The sequence below is a fragment of the Prionailurus bengalensis genome, chromosome F2, assembly GCF_016509475.1.
Source record: "Prionailurus bengalensis isolate Pbe53 chromosome F2, Fcat_Pben_1.1_paternal_pri, whole genome shotgun sequence".
Classification (NCBI taxonomy): Eukaryota; Metazoa; Chordata; class Mammalia; order Carnivora; family Felidae; genus Prionailurus; species Prionailurus bengalensis.
Genome location: NC_057353.1, coordinates 44265496 through 44282798, shown reverse-complemented (window position 1 = coordinate 44282798; position 17303 = coordinate 44265496). Strand labels below are relative to the sequence as shown.

At 44.9% G+C, this 17303-nt stretch overlaps 1 protein-coding gene across 4 annotated transcripts in view; it reads right to left on the bottom strand.

Moving 5' to 3' along the window:
* The window catches only part of MATN2 (matrilin 2), a 136497-nt gene that overhangs the window by 105813 nt on the left and 13381 nt on the right, over positions 1–17303 (bottom strand). For all 4 annotated transcript variants that reach the window (XM_043601445.1, XM_043601447.1, XM_043601446.1 and 1 more), the window contains exon 2: positions 16074–16244. In XM_043601445.1, the coding sequence (XP_043457380.1) occupies positions 16074–16218 (145 nt within the window). In that variant the 5' untranslated portion in view covers positions 16219–16244. The remainder of the gene's footprint in view (positions 1–16073; positions 16245–17303) is intronic.

The window sequence follows — 17303 nt, the reverse complement described above, 5'->3', positions numbered from 1 at the left end:
AACTTAAAAACATTATAGTTAGTGAAAAAAGTCAGACACAAAAGCATGAAAATTATATCACTCCACTTATATGAGGCATCTAGAATAAGCACGTTCACAGAGACAGGAAGTAAAAAAGAAGTCACTTGGGAAAGGGAGTCACTTCTTAATGGGTACTTTCTGATTGGGATGATGAAAAGCTCTGGACAGTGATGCTGGTTGCATAACAATGGGAATATACTCACTGAATTGTACACTTCAAAATGGTTTAAGATGTTTAATCTTATATATACCTATTACCACAATAAACAAACGGATGAATAAATGCAACGGCTAAGAAAGAGGTCAAGTATTTGAACTACAGTTATCAAGATATTTTAAAAGCTGGAGATTGGCACAAAAACAGACACATAGACCAATGGAATAGAATAGAAACCCCAGAACTAGACCCACAAACGTATGGCCAACTCATCTTTGACAAAGCAGGAAAGAACATCCAATGGAAAAAAGACAGCCTCTTTAACAAATGGTGCTGGGAGAACTGGACAGCAACATGCAGAAGGTTGAAACTAGACCACTTTCTCACACCATTCACAAAAATAAACTCAAAATGGATAAAGGACCTAAATGTGAGACAGGAAACCATCAAAACCTTAGAGGAGAAAGCAGGAAAAGACCTCTCTGACCTCAGCCGTAGCAATCTCTTACTCGACACATCCCCAAAGGCAAGGGAATTAAAAGCAAAAGTGAATTACTGGGACCTTATGAAGATAAAAAGCTTCTGCACAACAAAGGAAACAACCAACAAAACTAAAAGGCAACCAACGGAATGGGAAAAGATATTTGCAAATGACATATCGGACAAAGGGCTAGTATCCAAAATCTATAAAGAGCTCACCAAACTCCACACCCGAAAAACAAATAACCCAGTGAAGAAATGGGCAGAAAACATGAATAGATACTTCTCTAAAGAAGACATCCGGATGGCCAACAGGCACATGAAAAGATGTTCAGCGTCGCTCCTTACCAGGGAAATACAAATCAAAACCACACTCAGGTATCACCTCACGCCAGTCAGAGTGGCCAAAATGAACAAATCAGGAGACTACAGATGCTGGAGAGGATGTGGAGAAACGGGAACCCTCTTGCACTGTTGGTGGGAATGCAAATTGGTGCAGCCACTCTGGAAAGCAGTGTGGAGGTTCCTCAGAAAATTAAAAATAGACCTACCCTATGACCCAGCAATAGCACTGCTAGGAATTTATCCAAGGGATACAGGAGTACTGATGCATAGGGGCACTTGTACCCCAATGTTTATAGCAGCACTCTCAACAATTGCCAAATTGTGGAAAGAGCCTAAATGTCCATCAACTGATGAATGGATAAAGAAATTGTGGTTTATATACACAATGGAGTACTACGTGGCAATGAGAAAAAATGAAATATGGCCTTTTGTAGCAACGTGGATGGAACTGGAGAGTGTGATGCTAAGTGAAATAAGCCATACAGAGAAAGACAGATACCATATGGTTTCACTCTTAGGGGGATCTTGAGAAACTTAACAGGAACCCATGGGGGAGGGGAAGGAAAAAAAAAAAAGAGGTTAGAGTGGGAGAGAGCCAAAGCATAAGAGACTGTTAAAAACTGAGAACAAACTGAGGATTGATGGGGGGTGGGAGGGAGAAGAGGGTGGGTGATGGGTATTGAGGAGGGCACCTTTTGGGATGAGCACTGGGTGTTATATGGAAACCAATTTGACAATAAATTTCATATATTAAAAAAAATAAAAAAAATAAATAAATAAAAGCTGGAGATATAGTAACAAATGTACTTTTTTTTAATCAGAAATATTTATTTATATGGTGCACTTAATAGGGTACTATTGCTATTGACATTTTTTTTCTTTTTTTTCCCAATATATGAAGTTTATTGTCAAATTGGTTTCCACACAACACCCAGTGCTCATCCCAAAAGGTGCCCTCCTCAATACACATCACCCACCCTCCCCTCCCTCCCACCCCCCATCAACCCTCAGTTTGTTCTCAGTTTTTAAGAGTCTCTTATGCTTTGGCTCTCTCCCACTCTAACCTCCTTTTTTTTTTTTTTCTTCCTTCCCCTCCCCCATGGGTTTCTGTTAAGTTTCTCAAGATCCCCCTAAGAGTGAAAACATATGGTATCTGGCTTTCTCTGTATGGCTTATTTCACTTAGCATCACACTCTCCAGCTCCATCCACGTTGCTACAAAGGGCCATATTTCATTCTTTCTCATTGCCACGTAGTACTCCATTGTGTATATAAACCACAATTTCTTTATCCATTCATCAGTTGATGGACATTTAGGCTCTTTCCACAATTTGGCTATTGTTGAGAGTGCTGCTATAAACATTGGGGTACAAGTGCCCCTATGCATCAGCACTCCTGTATCCCTTGGGTAAATTCCTAACAGTGCTATTGCTGGGTCATAGGGTAGGTCTATTTTTAATTTTCTGAGGAACCTCCACACTGCTTTCCAGAGCGGCTGCACCAATTTGCATTCCCACCAACAGTGCAAGAGGGTTCCCGTTTCTCCACATCCTCTCCAGCATCTATAGTCTCCTGATTTGTTCATTTTGGCCACTCTGACTGGCATGAGGTGATACCTGAGTGTGGTTTTGATTTGTATTTCCCTGATGAGCAGCGACGTTGAGCATCTTTTCATGTGCCTGTTGGCCATCCGGTTGTCTTCTTTAGAGAAGTGTCTATTCATGTTTTCTGCCCATTTCTTCACTGGGTTATTTGTTTTTCGGGTGTGGAGTTTGGTGAGCTCTTTATAGATTTTGGATACTAGCCCTTTGTCCGATATGTCATTTGCAAATATCTTTTCCCATTCCGTTGGTTGCCTTTTAGTTTTGTTGGTTGTTTCCTTTGTTGTGCAGAAGCTTTTTATCTTCATAAGGTCCCAGTAGTTCATTTTTGCTTTTAATTCCCTTGCCTTTGGGGATGTGTCGAGTAAGAGATTGCTACGGCTGAGGTCAGAGAGGTCTTCTCCTGCTTTCTCCTCTAGGGTTTTGATGGTTTCCTGTCTCACATTCAGGTCCTTTATCCATACAAATGTACTTTAAAAACATTAAATAACAAGGACAAAAGGTGGGCCCACTAACTCATATATCTCAAAGTAGCAATTCATATCAACCGTATTTTGAATTATCTCTGACAACTATAATGTGTCATGAAAATATCTGTGGTCTCTGTTGGTGATACAGTAATGCTACTATTCCTGTGGTTTGTGGTTTTACAATCATAATAGAAGGAAATGCTCAATTGCAGTTAGGAGGTTAGTGAGAAAGCATGTAATTTTTTTCCCCATCCCAAGTAGGGACCCATTGAAGTCTATCCAAAGGCTCTGTGGTGGTCCATGCCCCACCTGCCCACCCATTAAACACCTGTCAACTACATGATCTCTAAACTCTCTTCTAGGTAAACTGGCATGATCTACGAGTGACTTCAGCTTCATCTACATGTCATAAATAAGTTAATATCTCTGACCAGATTTGTCCTTATCTGTAGCTGGGAACTGTGGTAAAATCTCAAGCCTCTCAAGGGGTATGTGAGGGAAAGAGAGAGAAGGCAAGCAAAAGGTGCTTTCCAAAACTGTAAAGCCCTCTTATAAGTGCTAGGTGTTATCAGGGAAACCTAAGAGTCAATAGAGACATCTTCCCCCCGACCCCACCCCCTGCACACCATCCTCCAGTCTCAATATTCCTTCAGAATTTTGGTATGAGCTTTGTGAACTATGGGAAGAAAACACTGAGCACTTTTGTTAAAGAGTACCATGCTCCATATTAAAAGATAGTGTTATGACCTATAATGTATGCCAATAGATTTGAAAATAGAGATGAATTAAGGAAAACACCAATTATCAAAATAGACTCAAGAAGAAATATAAAACCCAAACAGACTATGACTGTTAAAGAAATTGAATTTGTTATGAAATATATCCTCTCTACAGAAGGCACCACCCCGGATGGCTTACGAGTACGTTCTACTAGCTCTTGAGGACTTCTTCTCTCATGGATCCTATATGAATTCCCTCCCAAAGACCCATGCGACCCTAAAGCATGACAGGTAGACCCGCTTGACTCTGCAGTATCATCGGCATCCAAAACCACGCCATCCTGGCACACTATAGATACTCAATGCACACCTGTTTAACAAATGGAATAGGTGATAAAACTGAGGCAAATCATGAAACAAAAAATAACATACTAGAACTAAATGATTTGGGTACAGAAACATAACTAGGTAAAATCAATGGCTTTCCTATTCCTCTGCATTTTGGAGACAAATTCAAGTTTGACTGGACTAGAAGAGTGGAGGAGCCTGCTTCCTTCAGTAGATGGGACAATCACACAGGACAGCCACAGGGAGACAGGCATCTGAGCACATTATGGACAAATGGTACCTCTAGGAGAAGAGAACACTTCCCTGGCTACCCCAGCAATGAGTCCCAAACTTTTAAGGATTCTGCATGTTTCACTTGGCCTGACATAGCTTGTAATGTGGGGATTCTCAGGACATATTCATTCAGTCAATGGATCCCGTAGACTGGAACAAGTCCTGATGTCAGGCTGGGGAATTAAGAGCTAGAGATGGAAAGCAGCTTCTAGCAGCCTTTGCCAGGTCTGAGCCCTCTGGACGAGATTCCTCCAGTTTACGTTATGGTCCAACCTGACTTTAAAGGCCCCTGAGGCTCATTCTCCCCAGGTTTCTCAAGGCCAAATCCCCCACAGTGCACGTCACCCATCGTGCCTTTCTGAAGGCCCCTCCTGGCTCTGAACCCATGTCGTCAGATGCCTACATTCCTCTTGTTTCTCCCCGCAGACCCTTCCCCTGCATCAGCTCTTTGTACATCTGGCCATCAGCCTCCTCTTTGATGTTCTCACTCCTTGGCTGGCTGCAGCCTTATGATAACTTCTCCCTCCTCCTCCCTTCCCAGCCCCACCATCCTCCGAGCAGCCAAAATACACATGTTGCCCTCCTTTCATCTTCCCCTGTAAATCAGCCTATTCTGGATATATTGAAAGAAGGCTTTTCTGAGCTAGTGGTTCTAATTCTTGGCTTTTGAAAAATCTTATTCGGACTTGGCTTCCCATCCTGGCTATGCTGCATTCATTTCCCATCTGCAGCCCTAGGACGTTGGCTGTCCAACCCACCACGTTTGTCCAACCCACTTTAAGGACTCAGAAATATCCACATCTCTGAAGTCTTTGAGTGTGCTTCTCCGGTGTAACTCAGTAACAGTTTTATCAAAGGAACGTGTCAGAGAAGACATGCTGTCCTCCACAAATGAAAGTGAAAAGCAAAGCAACTGGCTGTGAGCTGAACTGCGTCCCCCACAATTCACTAGTTGAAGTCTTAACCCTAGTACCTCAGAATGTCACTGTATTTGGAGATGGGATCTTTAAAGAGGTAATTAAAGTGAGGTCTTAGGCTGGGCTCTAATCTAATACGACTGGCATCCTTATAAGAAGAGGAAATTTGGGGGCACCTGGGTGGCTCAGTCAATTAAGCATCTGACTCTTGATTTTGGCTTATGATCTCGCAGTTTGCAGAATCGAACCCCAAGTCAGGCTTGGCGTTGAGCGTGGAGGCTACTTGGGATTCTCTCCCCCTCTGCCCTTCTTCCCTGCTCGAGTGTGCCTGTTCTCTCTCTCTAAAATAAAAAATAAAAATGAAAAAAAAAAAGAAGAGGAAATGTAGGTGTAGACAGGTACAGAGGGAAGAGCAGGTGAGGACACCGGGAAATGGCAGCTAGCTGCAAGCCTAGGAAGGAAGCCTTAGAAAAAACTGACACCTTGCCAACCTTGATCTTGGACTTCTAGCCTCCAGAAAGGTGAGAAAATAAATGTCTGGCATTTAAGCCACCCAGTGTATGGGACTTTGTTATGGCAGACCTAACAAACTAATACACAACTCAAGTCTCCATATATTTCCTCTCCAGAATATATGAAATGTTTATAGGTTGATCATTCAAGGCAACTTTTTGAAACAACTCCTCTTGCTATTTTCAGTACCTAGTGGTCATTAAATATTTAAGTGTGAATTTTTTTAAATAAAGATGATTATTGTTTATAATCATTTCAAAAGAATATAAAACATTCTTTTAATATTTTCAGTGGGGACATGAAGATATATAAAGCATGTTATCAAATATGCAAATGACTCTAAACTGCTACATTAAGAAGGAAAAAGATATGACTCAAAAATGAGGAACTGAAATGAAGAAGATAAAATTTAGCACATAAAAAAGCGAAGTATCCCACTTATGTTAAAAACACCTGCTATATGTCAGCTACTAAGCCAAGTGTACTAAAGGTCTAGTCCTAATAACTGACTACAAGCCCTCCATGAATTAACCAAAAAAGCGAACACAATTAACCTGTAATCATTCTTTTCATTCATTCAGTTACCATTGCCAGAAGTGAAACTCAGGGATTCAACAAATTATATGTTGCCAGTCACTAAAAATTTCTCAGTTTCTCCCTTGTTTAAACTATGTGCTTGGAAAGGCTCCTAAGGCAGATTGTTCTTGGAAAGCAAATATTTAGCTTTTTTTTTTTTTTTTTTTTGAATAGGGAAGAAAGTCCTTATCTTCCAGTTCATTTCCTAATTCCACAGGCAACTCCATAGAATCTTGGAATGTGAGGGTTTGCCGAGGAGAGGTTTATTTAAGCTTCTACACCCAAGGCTTCCAACATCCCTGAAGCCTGAGGAGGCAAGTTGTTTCCTTCCTGGAATAATCTGGTGGCTACAAAAGTTCATATGAAAGAAAAATCTGTGTCCTTGAAAGCACAAGTGTTTGGTTCTGCATCTCCTCTTCAAGGTCTTAATAACAAGTCTGGACTCATCCATAACAGCCTTCAGAGAGCCCTTCTACATCTTCTATTTGTTCAAGCTAAACTTTCTCAGGTCTTTCAAATGTTTTCCACATGCCCTAGCTTCAGAAACCTTCACCAGCCCTGTGGCTCCTCTCTAAAAATGCCTCTTTGCTCATTTGTTAGTTCATTTACTCTTCTCTAGGTATCTACCGAGTGCCTGTTGTGTTCCTGGCACGTTACTAATCACTGCCAATACAACATAGACAATGAAGCAGGCAATCGCTGTACAGGCTGTAAGTGCTGTGCTGAGACATATGGCATGCTGGGGGAATGCATTGTTGGGGTATTAAATGCCAACCTAAAAGACTGGGAATGCTTCCAGTGAGTCCTGAAAGATGAGTCCAATTCGCTTGGATAAAAGAGAAAAGGCAGGGTTGCAGAAAAGGGTTTGAGCAGAGGGAAAGGTAAATTGTATTCTCATATTCTACCTCTGCCGCTCAATGGTTACATGACTTTGAGCAAGCCATTTAGCCTCTGTAAGTTTCAATGTCTTCATCTGTAAAATGGGAATAATAATACCATGCAGAATAAACTGGGAACTACCTAGTACAGTGCCTGACACATAGTAGATGACCCCCCCACACCCCAAAAAAGATAGACCTCATTATCATTACTTTATTATCGTCAGTGAGGGAGACCTGGGACGTGATTGGCCAGAGGGGTAAGACTGTATGGCTTGCCTTTCCAAGAGGACAAGCCATCAAAGAGAAAAGAAGAGTGGCTATGTCAGTCACAGAGAGGGATGTCCCCCACCGTGATCCCCATGCACGCACACTGCAGCTGCCAAACAGATGGGCAAGCTGAGAATAGAACATCCTGGAACTGAAGAAGGAAATGAGGGAGGGTGGGAAAGATTTAAGAGGGAGAGATAAAGGAGAGATATGGAAGAAGAAGGGGATAAAGAATCTAAGAGAAGAGAAAGGAAGAAAGAAGGAGAGAGAGAGAATCTGTAGGAGGGGAAAAAAAAAATCATTGTTTTCCCCATTGGCTAGGAAAGCTTTTCACTTTGTAGCTTATTGGAAGTCACATACTATACTTAAAAAAAAAAAATTCTTCCAATGTTAATTACAAGATAGGAATGAGGAATTCAGTTTATGCAGTTTATTAAACACGAATGATAACAGAGTCATTAGTTTATATATAAAACAGAGCAGAGGCATGAAGAGATGCATTTAAAGACCTTTTTTTAAACGTTTATTCATTTTTGGTAGAGAGAGACAGAGTGCGAGAGGAGGAGGGGCAGAGAGCGAGGGAGACACAGAATCTGAAGCAGGCTCTGGGCTCTGAGCTGTCAGCACGGAGCCTGACGTGGGGCTGGAACTCACAAACCGTGAGATCGTGACCTGAGCCGAAGTCGGACGCTTAAGTCCGACTGAATCACCCAGGCGCCCCAAGCGATGCATTTTATGCCTCTGGGCTGAGCAGCAGCCATGACAGCCCCTCCACTGAGTCCTTGTTTCCAGCTGCAGTTGTAAAGCAGAGGATGCTGTGGAGGGCTGAAGAGGGGGGTGTGATTTTACTTCAAAGGATTTTATTTTTGAAAAGCCTTTGCTATAGTTAAAACAATTTGATTAGCTCTACGCATTAACCTTCAGTGTAATTAGTTCTGATGACAAAGACACACACCAGCCACTTGATGGTTCAGATGTGTGCTAATCACTCTGCTGTAAGAGGCCGGCTCCCAATGCAGGCTGGGGGCCCACCTTTGCCAACTCCCCACCCCGGGGTAGAAAATCGCCAGCAGCTTACTTTCAAAGCTTCAGAAGGGGTGGGCCCAGCCCACAGTTTATTTTCTCCAACTGCAGTTTCTTAGCAGACGTTACTCATCCTGCAATGTTTCTGGCTCATGCCCCACAGCATCTCCTCCTTAAGATCTTTGCCTCCTGCCCATCCCCCCACCCCACCCCACCTTCTAGATTTCTGTTCTACAGTGGTTCTCAAATGGAGATCTCCAGAAATGCGCCCAACTCAGACTTACTGAATCAAATACTCTGAGCTCAGGGACCAGTAGTCTGTGTTCTAACAAGCCTTTCAGGAGCTTCTGATGTGCAATAAAGTTTCAGAACCACTGTTCTGCTGCCTGATCCCAGTGCCCCCTTACCCCCTTGCCTGATCCTACTGCCTGATCTCACTGCCCCCAACCCCCCACCCCCTACCTGATCTCACTGCCCCCAACCCCCCACCCCCTACCTGAACTCACTGCCCCCATCCCCCACCCCCTGCCTGATCTCACTGTCCCCATCCCCCACCCCCTGCCTGATCTCACTGCCCCCATCCCCCACCCCCTGCCTGATCTCACTGCCCCCATCCCCCATCCCTGCCTGATCTCACTGCCCCCATCCCCCATCCCTGCCTGATCTCACTGCCCCCATCCCCCACCCCCTACCTGATCTCACTGCCCCCATCCCCCACCCCCTGCCTGATCTCACTGCCCCCATCCCCCATCCCTGCCTGATCTCACTGCCCCCATCCCCCACCCCCTGCCTGATCTCACTGCCTCACCCAACCCCCTTGCCTGCTCCTATTGCCCCCAACACCCCTGCCTGATCCTACCTCCCCACCTCTGCTCCCAGCTCAATCCTACTGTCCCCTCTACCTCTCTGCCTGACCCTACTACTCTATCCCACCCCTCTGCCTAATACTGCTGTTTCATCCCTCTCCCACCCTCCTACCTGATTCTACTGTCCCACCTCTTCTGTCTCCAAACTTCTGCCCCCTCAGCCTCCAGAATATGGCTCCGTCTTGGCTCTCCCACCTGGAGAAAGTGGAAGAAAGCCAAGGATCGACGTGGGCGTTTCACCACAAGAGCCAGAGAAGGAGCGTCTGGGAGGCCCGGAATCAGTGATGTCACCACACCTTAGATGAGACATGAAGATCACGGACTTCAACCACCTCCCTTTGTAGATGAACAGACTGCAGGACACAGCGACATGCCCAGTGTCACTTGCTAAGTAGAAGTGGAACCAAGACCAGAAGCATCCAAACGGGGATGAAATCAGCCATCTGTGCATCTCATCCTCTCAGTCGATCAACAAGCACTGAGCTTTCCCGAGGACAGGACGGACCAGTGCCAGGCCTTGAGGTCCGCAGACCTCGGGGTAACCGGCAGAAGCAGCAGCACCTCCAAATGCGGATGGGCATTTCATGGCCTGCTCAAAAACTCCTGGTCAGCGAGCAAGCTCGAGGGTGAGGTGCCCTCTTCTTTGTTCAAACACACATCTTCCCCTGAGCCGCGCATCTTCTCCCTAAGAGGGGTGGCAGTGGGCACCTTTTCTTTCTGGGTTTGCAGAAGCCTTGACAAGTTTGCCAAATCGCTTAACTTCTCTGAGCCTGGGCCTCCTCTTCTGCAAATGAGATAAGCCAGTAACCACCTTGCAGTGTTTTATCTCTTTTCTCTCGGATTAAATGAGCTAGCAGGTCCCAACTCACAGCAGGGGCTCAGTAAATGAGAGTAGCCTCCAGAGGTGCTGTGAGACGTGAGAAACAGTCTTTACCTTCAAAGGTTTGTAGTCTAGTGGTAAAAACAAGTAGAAAAATAACTAGAATAGGAATCCATCTTGAGTGGGTGCCACTATTACCCCCAGAAATACAAGGCAGATGGGGTTGACACCTTGGGAGAGGACCTGCGGTGTCTGTGGCCGAGGCCAAGAGGGTCCCACCTGGTTGGGAGAGGGAAGAGCTGGCCCCGGCTGATGCACAGGCCTCCGCTAAGGGAAGATATTCCAGGTAGAAGAAAGAGAGTGTACAAAGCCCCTGAAAGCACAGGGAATGAGACACAAGTTCAAATCGTGATAAGGTGGCTTCAGGGCATGTAGGATTTGTGGCCTCAATGGGTCTGTCACTTGAGGAGCCAAAAGCTCTGATGGCCTCTGGCATGTGCTTTTCCTCCCTCAGCGGGAGTGCCAACACTTGTCAATTAGGAGGATTGTTTTAGGATGTGGAAATTCATTTACTGGCAGCCAACACTTGAAAATGTGAATAATTATCAACGTAGGCAAAAACTGCCATTGGCAACAGAGAGTAGGACATTCTTACACTTAATTCTCTTGGCCAGCCAATTCCTTCGGTCATGCGGCTAATTTAGGAGGTTTCGGGTCCTTATATGAAACACATTGCATTTTTACTAATATTTTGATGTCAGATTTAATTGGAAATGTGTGCAAAGATGGAAGTAAGTCCCTTATAAGCACTGTGATTTCCAAGGAACAGAACTTGGGGCTGTATGCTATGAGTTCTTAGACTGTCTTCATTAGCTTTATTTTTAACTGGTAAGTTAACTGTTGTTAAATTTCACTGAATTCTGTAGCCTGTATCCCTGAACACCTCTGACCCCTGGAATTTTCCCTAGCAGAGCGTGTGCGTGTGTGTGCACGTGTGTGCATTCGCTGGGGGAGTGGTGGTTCAGCTCCCACCACCTGTTAACCATACTATGGGGCTAGCCTCCTTTAGAATCTCTGCCTCCCACTTGAAACACTCTCTCTTAAAACATAAACGTGAATTCCGTGTGTACTACTGATGTGAAGGGGAATCTATCACAAGGAAAGGAAAAGGTTTCGAGGTCAGTTAGCAGAAATAAAATGGACTACATTGGTAAACTGAGAAAAGAATGCACGTGTCAACAAGACCTTGTAAAAGACAAAAGAGGGAGAGCCAGCTGGCAGAAGTGTAGACAGTTTGTGTACTCTTGCTCTAGGCATAAGGAGAGTCAAGAGTACAGTGCGTTAAGGTTTCCAAAAAGGGTGATATGAATCCAGTGGTTGTCCTGGCGACAGGCCCACCCCCATCCCCCAAGTAATAAAGAGAAAAAATGTGCACATGCAAGACAGAGGTAGTTCGGGTGGAGGCAACATGACCTCTGGTTAGCCCCTCCTTGAAGGGGGCCTAAGGAGGAGGTGGGGAGTTTGGGAGGGGATGTGGGCCACTGATATAGGAGGAGTACAGAGGGGAAGATTCTGGAGGCTTCTGCCGGCTTATTCTCTGGGTACGGCCCATCCTGCAGCTCCAATTCCACCTGCTGGCATTGTTGCCTGGAGGGGACTTTGGGCTAGAGAATGCGTTCTGTCATTTTCTGGTGGCCTCTGCAAGTATAGGCTCTCCCTGCCCTTTGCCACAGCCCACGAGGACTGAGACTGTCCAGATGGCACAGTGAACGGACAGGGAGTCAGCAATGAACACCATTGTTGCCGTGTTAAAGTCTCCCAGGCATTCCCACCCCTGTCCTAAGTGATTTGGTTCCCTCCCCCAGGCTGTCTCCAGCTCAGACCACCCACCTCACAAGCATGGCCGTCTCCAGTGCCTGACCAGGTCCCACCTCCACGCTCCAGCCTCACTCCTCCCCCCTGCCCGCTCAGATCCTCAGGGAGGATCTCCACCTTCACTAGGAATGCAGCCCTGAACCAGCTGTTTGCAAAGTGTGGTCTGGGGACCCGTAAGGGTCCCTGAGAGCACTTCAAAGGGTCCATGAGGTCAGAACTATATCCATAATAGCACTAATGTTTGCCTTTTATATTCTTATTCTCTCACGATTATATAGAGTGCAAAAAGTTTACTGATGTGGTTTTAGGTTCTGCCACTAACCTTTAAGAAACCATCATTTGTCAAGTTTTGGTGTCATATCAAAGAAGAATATCCACGATTATCTGAAAAGGCTATTAGAATGCTTTTCCTAACATGGATGAAACTAGAAGGTATTGTGCTGAGTGAAATAAGTCGGTCGGAGAAAGACAGGTATCATGTTTTCACTCATGCGTGGATCTTGAGAAACTTAACAGAAGACCATGAGGAAAGGGAAAGGGGGAAAATAGGGAGGCAAACCATAAGAAACTCTTGAATACAGAGAACAATCTGAGGGTTGATGGGGGAATGGAGGAGAGGGGAAAATGGGTGATGGGCATTGAGAAGGGATGGTTGGGATGAGCACTGAGTGTTGTATGTAGGCGATGAACCATGGGAATCTACCCCAGAAATCAAGAGCACACTTTACACACTGTATGTTAGCCAATTTGACAATAAATTATATTAAAAAAAAAAAAAAGAATGCTTTTCCTTTGTCAGACTACAAATCTGTGTGAGGCCATGTTTTCTTCATGTAGTCTAACCAAAACAACATTTCATGACAGACTAGATGAGGTGAGAATCCAGCTACCTTTGATTAAGCCAGACATTAGGTGTGCTTGGGTGGCTCAGTCAGTTAAGCATCCAACTTCGGCTCAGGTCATGATCTCACTGCTCGTGGGTTCAAGCCCCACATTGGGCTCTGTGCTGACAGCTTGGAGCCTGGAGCCTGCTTCAGACTCTGCGTCTCCCTCTCTCTCTGCCCCTCCCCTGCGCATGCTTTTTCTCTCTCTCTCAAAAATAAATAAATATTAAAATTTTTTTTAAAAGCCAGACATTAAATTGGTTTATAAAAACGTAGAACAGTGCTGTTCTTCTCACTATTTTTTTTAATTTAGAAAATGTCATTTTTTTATACTAGTATTTTATGTTATGGGTTATGTTGGGGGTTTATTTTTTTTTAATTAATGAATTAACTAAGTAAAATATTTTTTAAGTGTTTATTTTTAAGTGTTTATTACATGTCTGTCTGCCCCACTACTTCCTAATGGCAGTTGTTCTTTCTAAAGCCCCCACATCTGCCAAGTAGCAGAAACCCCAGATGGATGAATGAAGTACGGGAGGAGCCTACGTGGTCACACATCACCACTGATTACCACCTGAGCAGCCTGGAAACATGCATAGGAGGGGCAGATAAATACTGCATTATTTTTTTTTTAATTGGCTCAAGCTGTTACTGGAACCCTGACTTGAATTTAGACATAAAATATAATCTTCTCTTTAAAAAAATCAGAAAGCCCAAATGAAGAATTACCCTAAGAAACAATTCTGTTTCTCTGTTAAATTTGCACAGACCACCCTTGCAAGTAAGCAGCTAGTGAAATACAGCATGTAGTGCATACCATAACTACAGCCAAAATGATTTGCCACAGAAGTGAAATGTGCCTGGGCAATGTTTAGAATATAAAAAACAAAAAGTCGAGAAAAGCAAACGCCCGTAAAATGTCAGACACCGTATGGGGCGCCTGGGTGGCTCAGTCGGATAAGCGACCGACTTGGGCTCAGGTCATGATCTCACGGTTTGTGGGTTTGAGCCCCACGTCAGGTTCTGTGCTGACAGCTCAGGGCCTGGAGCCTGTTTCGGATTCTGTGTCTCCCTGTCTGCCCCTCCCTTGCTCATGCTCTCTCTCTCTCCCAAAAATAAATAAATAAAATTAAAAAAAAATTTTTTTTAAATGTCAGACATCATATTTTAAGAATGAAGAGAAGGTCACATGACCAGCGCAAGGACTACAACGAATGTGGCTTCTGTATCTTCGTTCCCTGTCAAAGGAGACCAAAAGCAGGTGACACACGAGGACCCAGGCCAAAGTTGTGGTGTTTGCCCTTCCGGCTTCATGACTCTCACTGAACCACGTTCAAGAGTCAAACAGCCCTCTGGAGCGTCCGGGAGTAGCCACTGGCCACTCTCTGGGGTGGGGACATGTGCCATGCTCCATCTTCCTCCGTGTCCCTGGCGCATTCTCCGGCAAAACGAGAAACAGGAGGCAAAACTGGATGTGGGGTTGATGCCTTTGGCAAAACAGGACGCCGTCTCTTGTGTCAGAATACAAGGGGTTTCTACGTCAGAGCCTGAACTTGGGGTGAAGGAGAGGACAGTGAGTGCTGACAACTAGGGAAGACCCAGTGTGTGTGTGGCTGGGGAGGGGGAGGAGGTATTTAGGGCTGAGAGGAAGGTGCTTTTCCAGCTAAGTGTGTGGTGGCTCATACTGAAAGCCCCGTCAGAAACCTAACTGCTGGTGATCTAGGGGCCAGGCATTTTCCACTCTCTCTCTCTCTTCCTCCGTGTGTGTGTGTGTGTGTGAGTGTGTGTATAGCTATAGATATATGGATATATGGATATCTAGATATAGATATCTAGATAGATAGATAGACAGATGGACAGGCATATTTGTCACCTTGAAATTGTTTTTAAAAAGCCCTTCAGTGTAGTAAACATCCTCCAGTCCTTGCCATTTTTGCAAAAGTCTTACGTTTCAGTCACTATGGAGATGGAGATTCTCAAAAGACTAAAGACATGGAAGGCCCAGAGTCAGGGGGCCATCATTCAGTTAACATGAGTGAGGATTCCAACCTCTCAAAACAAAGTTTTTTGGGGTTCCCCCTGGTCTCTAATTATAATTTTGAATGCTGAGGCTACCAGGCAATAGGGTAGTTCTCTCAATGGACTTCGTAGGGAGTCCGATTCTGTCAGCTGGCCCACAAGCTATAAAACACAGTTTCAGAGAACGACCTCATAAAATGACGGTTGTGGTTAAACTACCATTCATGGCATACCTACAATTTACATGTATTACCTTATTTTCTCCTCACAAAAATATTCCGAGGTCAGCATTAATATTCCCATTCTATGGATGAGGAAACTGAACCTCAGAGAGACAACACTGGCTAAATATACACATGTGGTAAGTAACCAGAGCCAGGACTTGAACCCAGGTCTATGCCAAAATCTATTCCCTTTCCACTGGCCAACCTTCCTATTGCTTCCACACCCTGGGCTTTCCAGAGCCCGTGTTTACAACCAGGTCCATTTATCCATATCTATGTGTTTTCATGACCTTTTCCTTCTCTTGGAGAAAGAGGAAGATTCACCTGAAGAAAACATGTCCGCAACAGAAGCCCGACATTTTCTATTCTTAATATCTTGATCTGGCTCACAGTGCCCTCACCTCTCTTCTGTGGCCGCTCCCACCTCCCACAAGCCGGCCTGCTCTTTTCCCCATGCTGCCATGCAGATAAGCTGAACAGATCCAATAAAAAACTCCTATCACACCCCTGTCCAGATAAGTACACCAGGACCTTTTCAGATCTTTTCCTTGTGTATTGGAGAAAAGTCGTGAACCTGAGATTAAACGGAAGGCCTTGAAATAGAAGGGTGCGATTTCATTTGGAAAACCCCATGCACCCGTTGCCTATGAGATCTGCTCCCCACCCCTCCCCACACACCCAACAGGAGTCCCAGGGAGGAGCTTCCCGACTGACGTGTGTCCACCTCCTAGCCTGGACATCTGCCCTCAACCACCTCTTCCCTCCTGCTTCAGCGACAGAGGCATCGACACTCACCCAGGAGGGCCGTCTGGGGGTGAGTCCGAGTGTGTCTCCCTCTGGACACGGACCTCGAGGGAGGCCGCTCCCTGGCCTCAACAGGGAGGAGAAGGAGGATCTGTCCGAGGACCAGCAGAAAGCAGCCCACCAGCATCTTCTCCATCTTCAAGAAGAGGAAGAGGGGCAAGGCTGTGACAAACACAAGAAGAGGAGAGAGCAGGGTGAGATTTCCAGATATCCTTGAATTCTAGGTGCTATAGACCCGCTGTTTCACCTTTTCAGTGTCAGACATGCCACTTGTCTTTAAAATGCCATTCGTGGGGCGTCTGGTGGCTCAGTCGGTTGAGCTTCCGACTTCAGCTCAGGTCATGATCTCACGGTCTGTGAGTTCAAGCCCCGCATCATGCTCTGTGCTGACAGCTCAGAGCCTGGAGCCTGTTTCAGAGTCTGTGTCTCCCTCTCTCTCTGACCCTACCCCTCATGCTCTTCTCTGTCTCAAAAATAAATAAGCATTAAAAATTTTTAAAATAAAAAAATAAAAAAAATAAAATGCCATTTGTGGGGGCACCTGGGTGGCTCAGTCAGTTAAGCATCCGACTCTTGATTTCAGCTTAGGTCATGATCTCATGGTTTGTAAGACTGAGCCCCGAGTCGGGCTCTGCGCTGACAGTGTGGAGCCTGCTTGGGATTCTCTCTCTCTCCCTCTCTCTCTGTCCCTCCCCCGCTCTTGCTCTTTCAAAATAAATAAATAAACTTTTAACAATGCCATTTATGTGTTTGATCCTTAAGAACTCTAGCAACTTCCATTAGTAGGTCCTTGGATACTCTGACGGCATGCATACTAAAATTTTTCATCACTTTTGTATCTGTAAGACCGAATGGAAAACTTGAGGGGAAAAATACATATATATACTGAAGTTTCTCCTCAATTAAGTTTATTATCAATTATTTATAATCACATTCTATATCTTGGATTTGAAAAAGGAAAAACTAGGGGTGCCTGAGTGGCTTAGTCTGTTAGGCATCCACCTCTTGGTTTTGGTTCAGGTCACGATCTCATGGTTCATGGGATTGAGCCCCACGTCAGACACTGGGCAGCTCAGAGCCTGCTTGGGATTCTCTCTCTCCTTCTCTCTCTGTCCCTCCCTCACTCACACGGGCACACACACACTTTCTCTCTTTCTCTCTCTCTCAAATAAACTAAAAAAATTTTAAGAAAAAGGAAAAATTATATCTGAACATTACAAG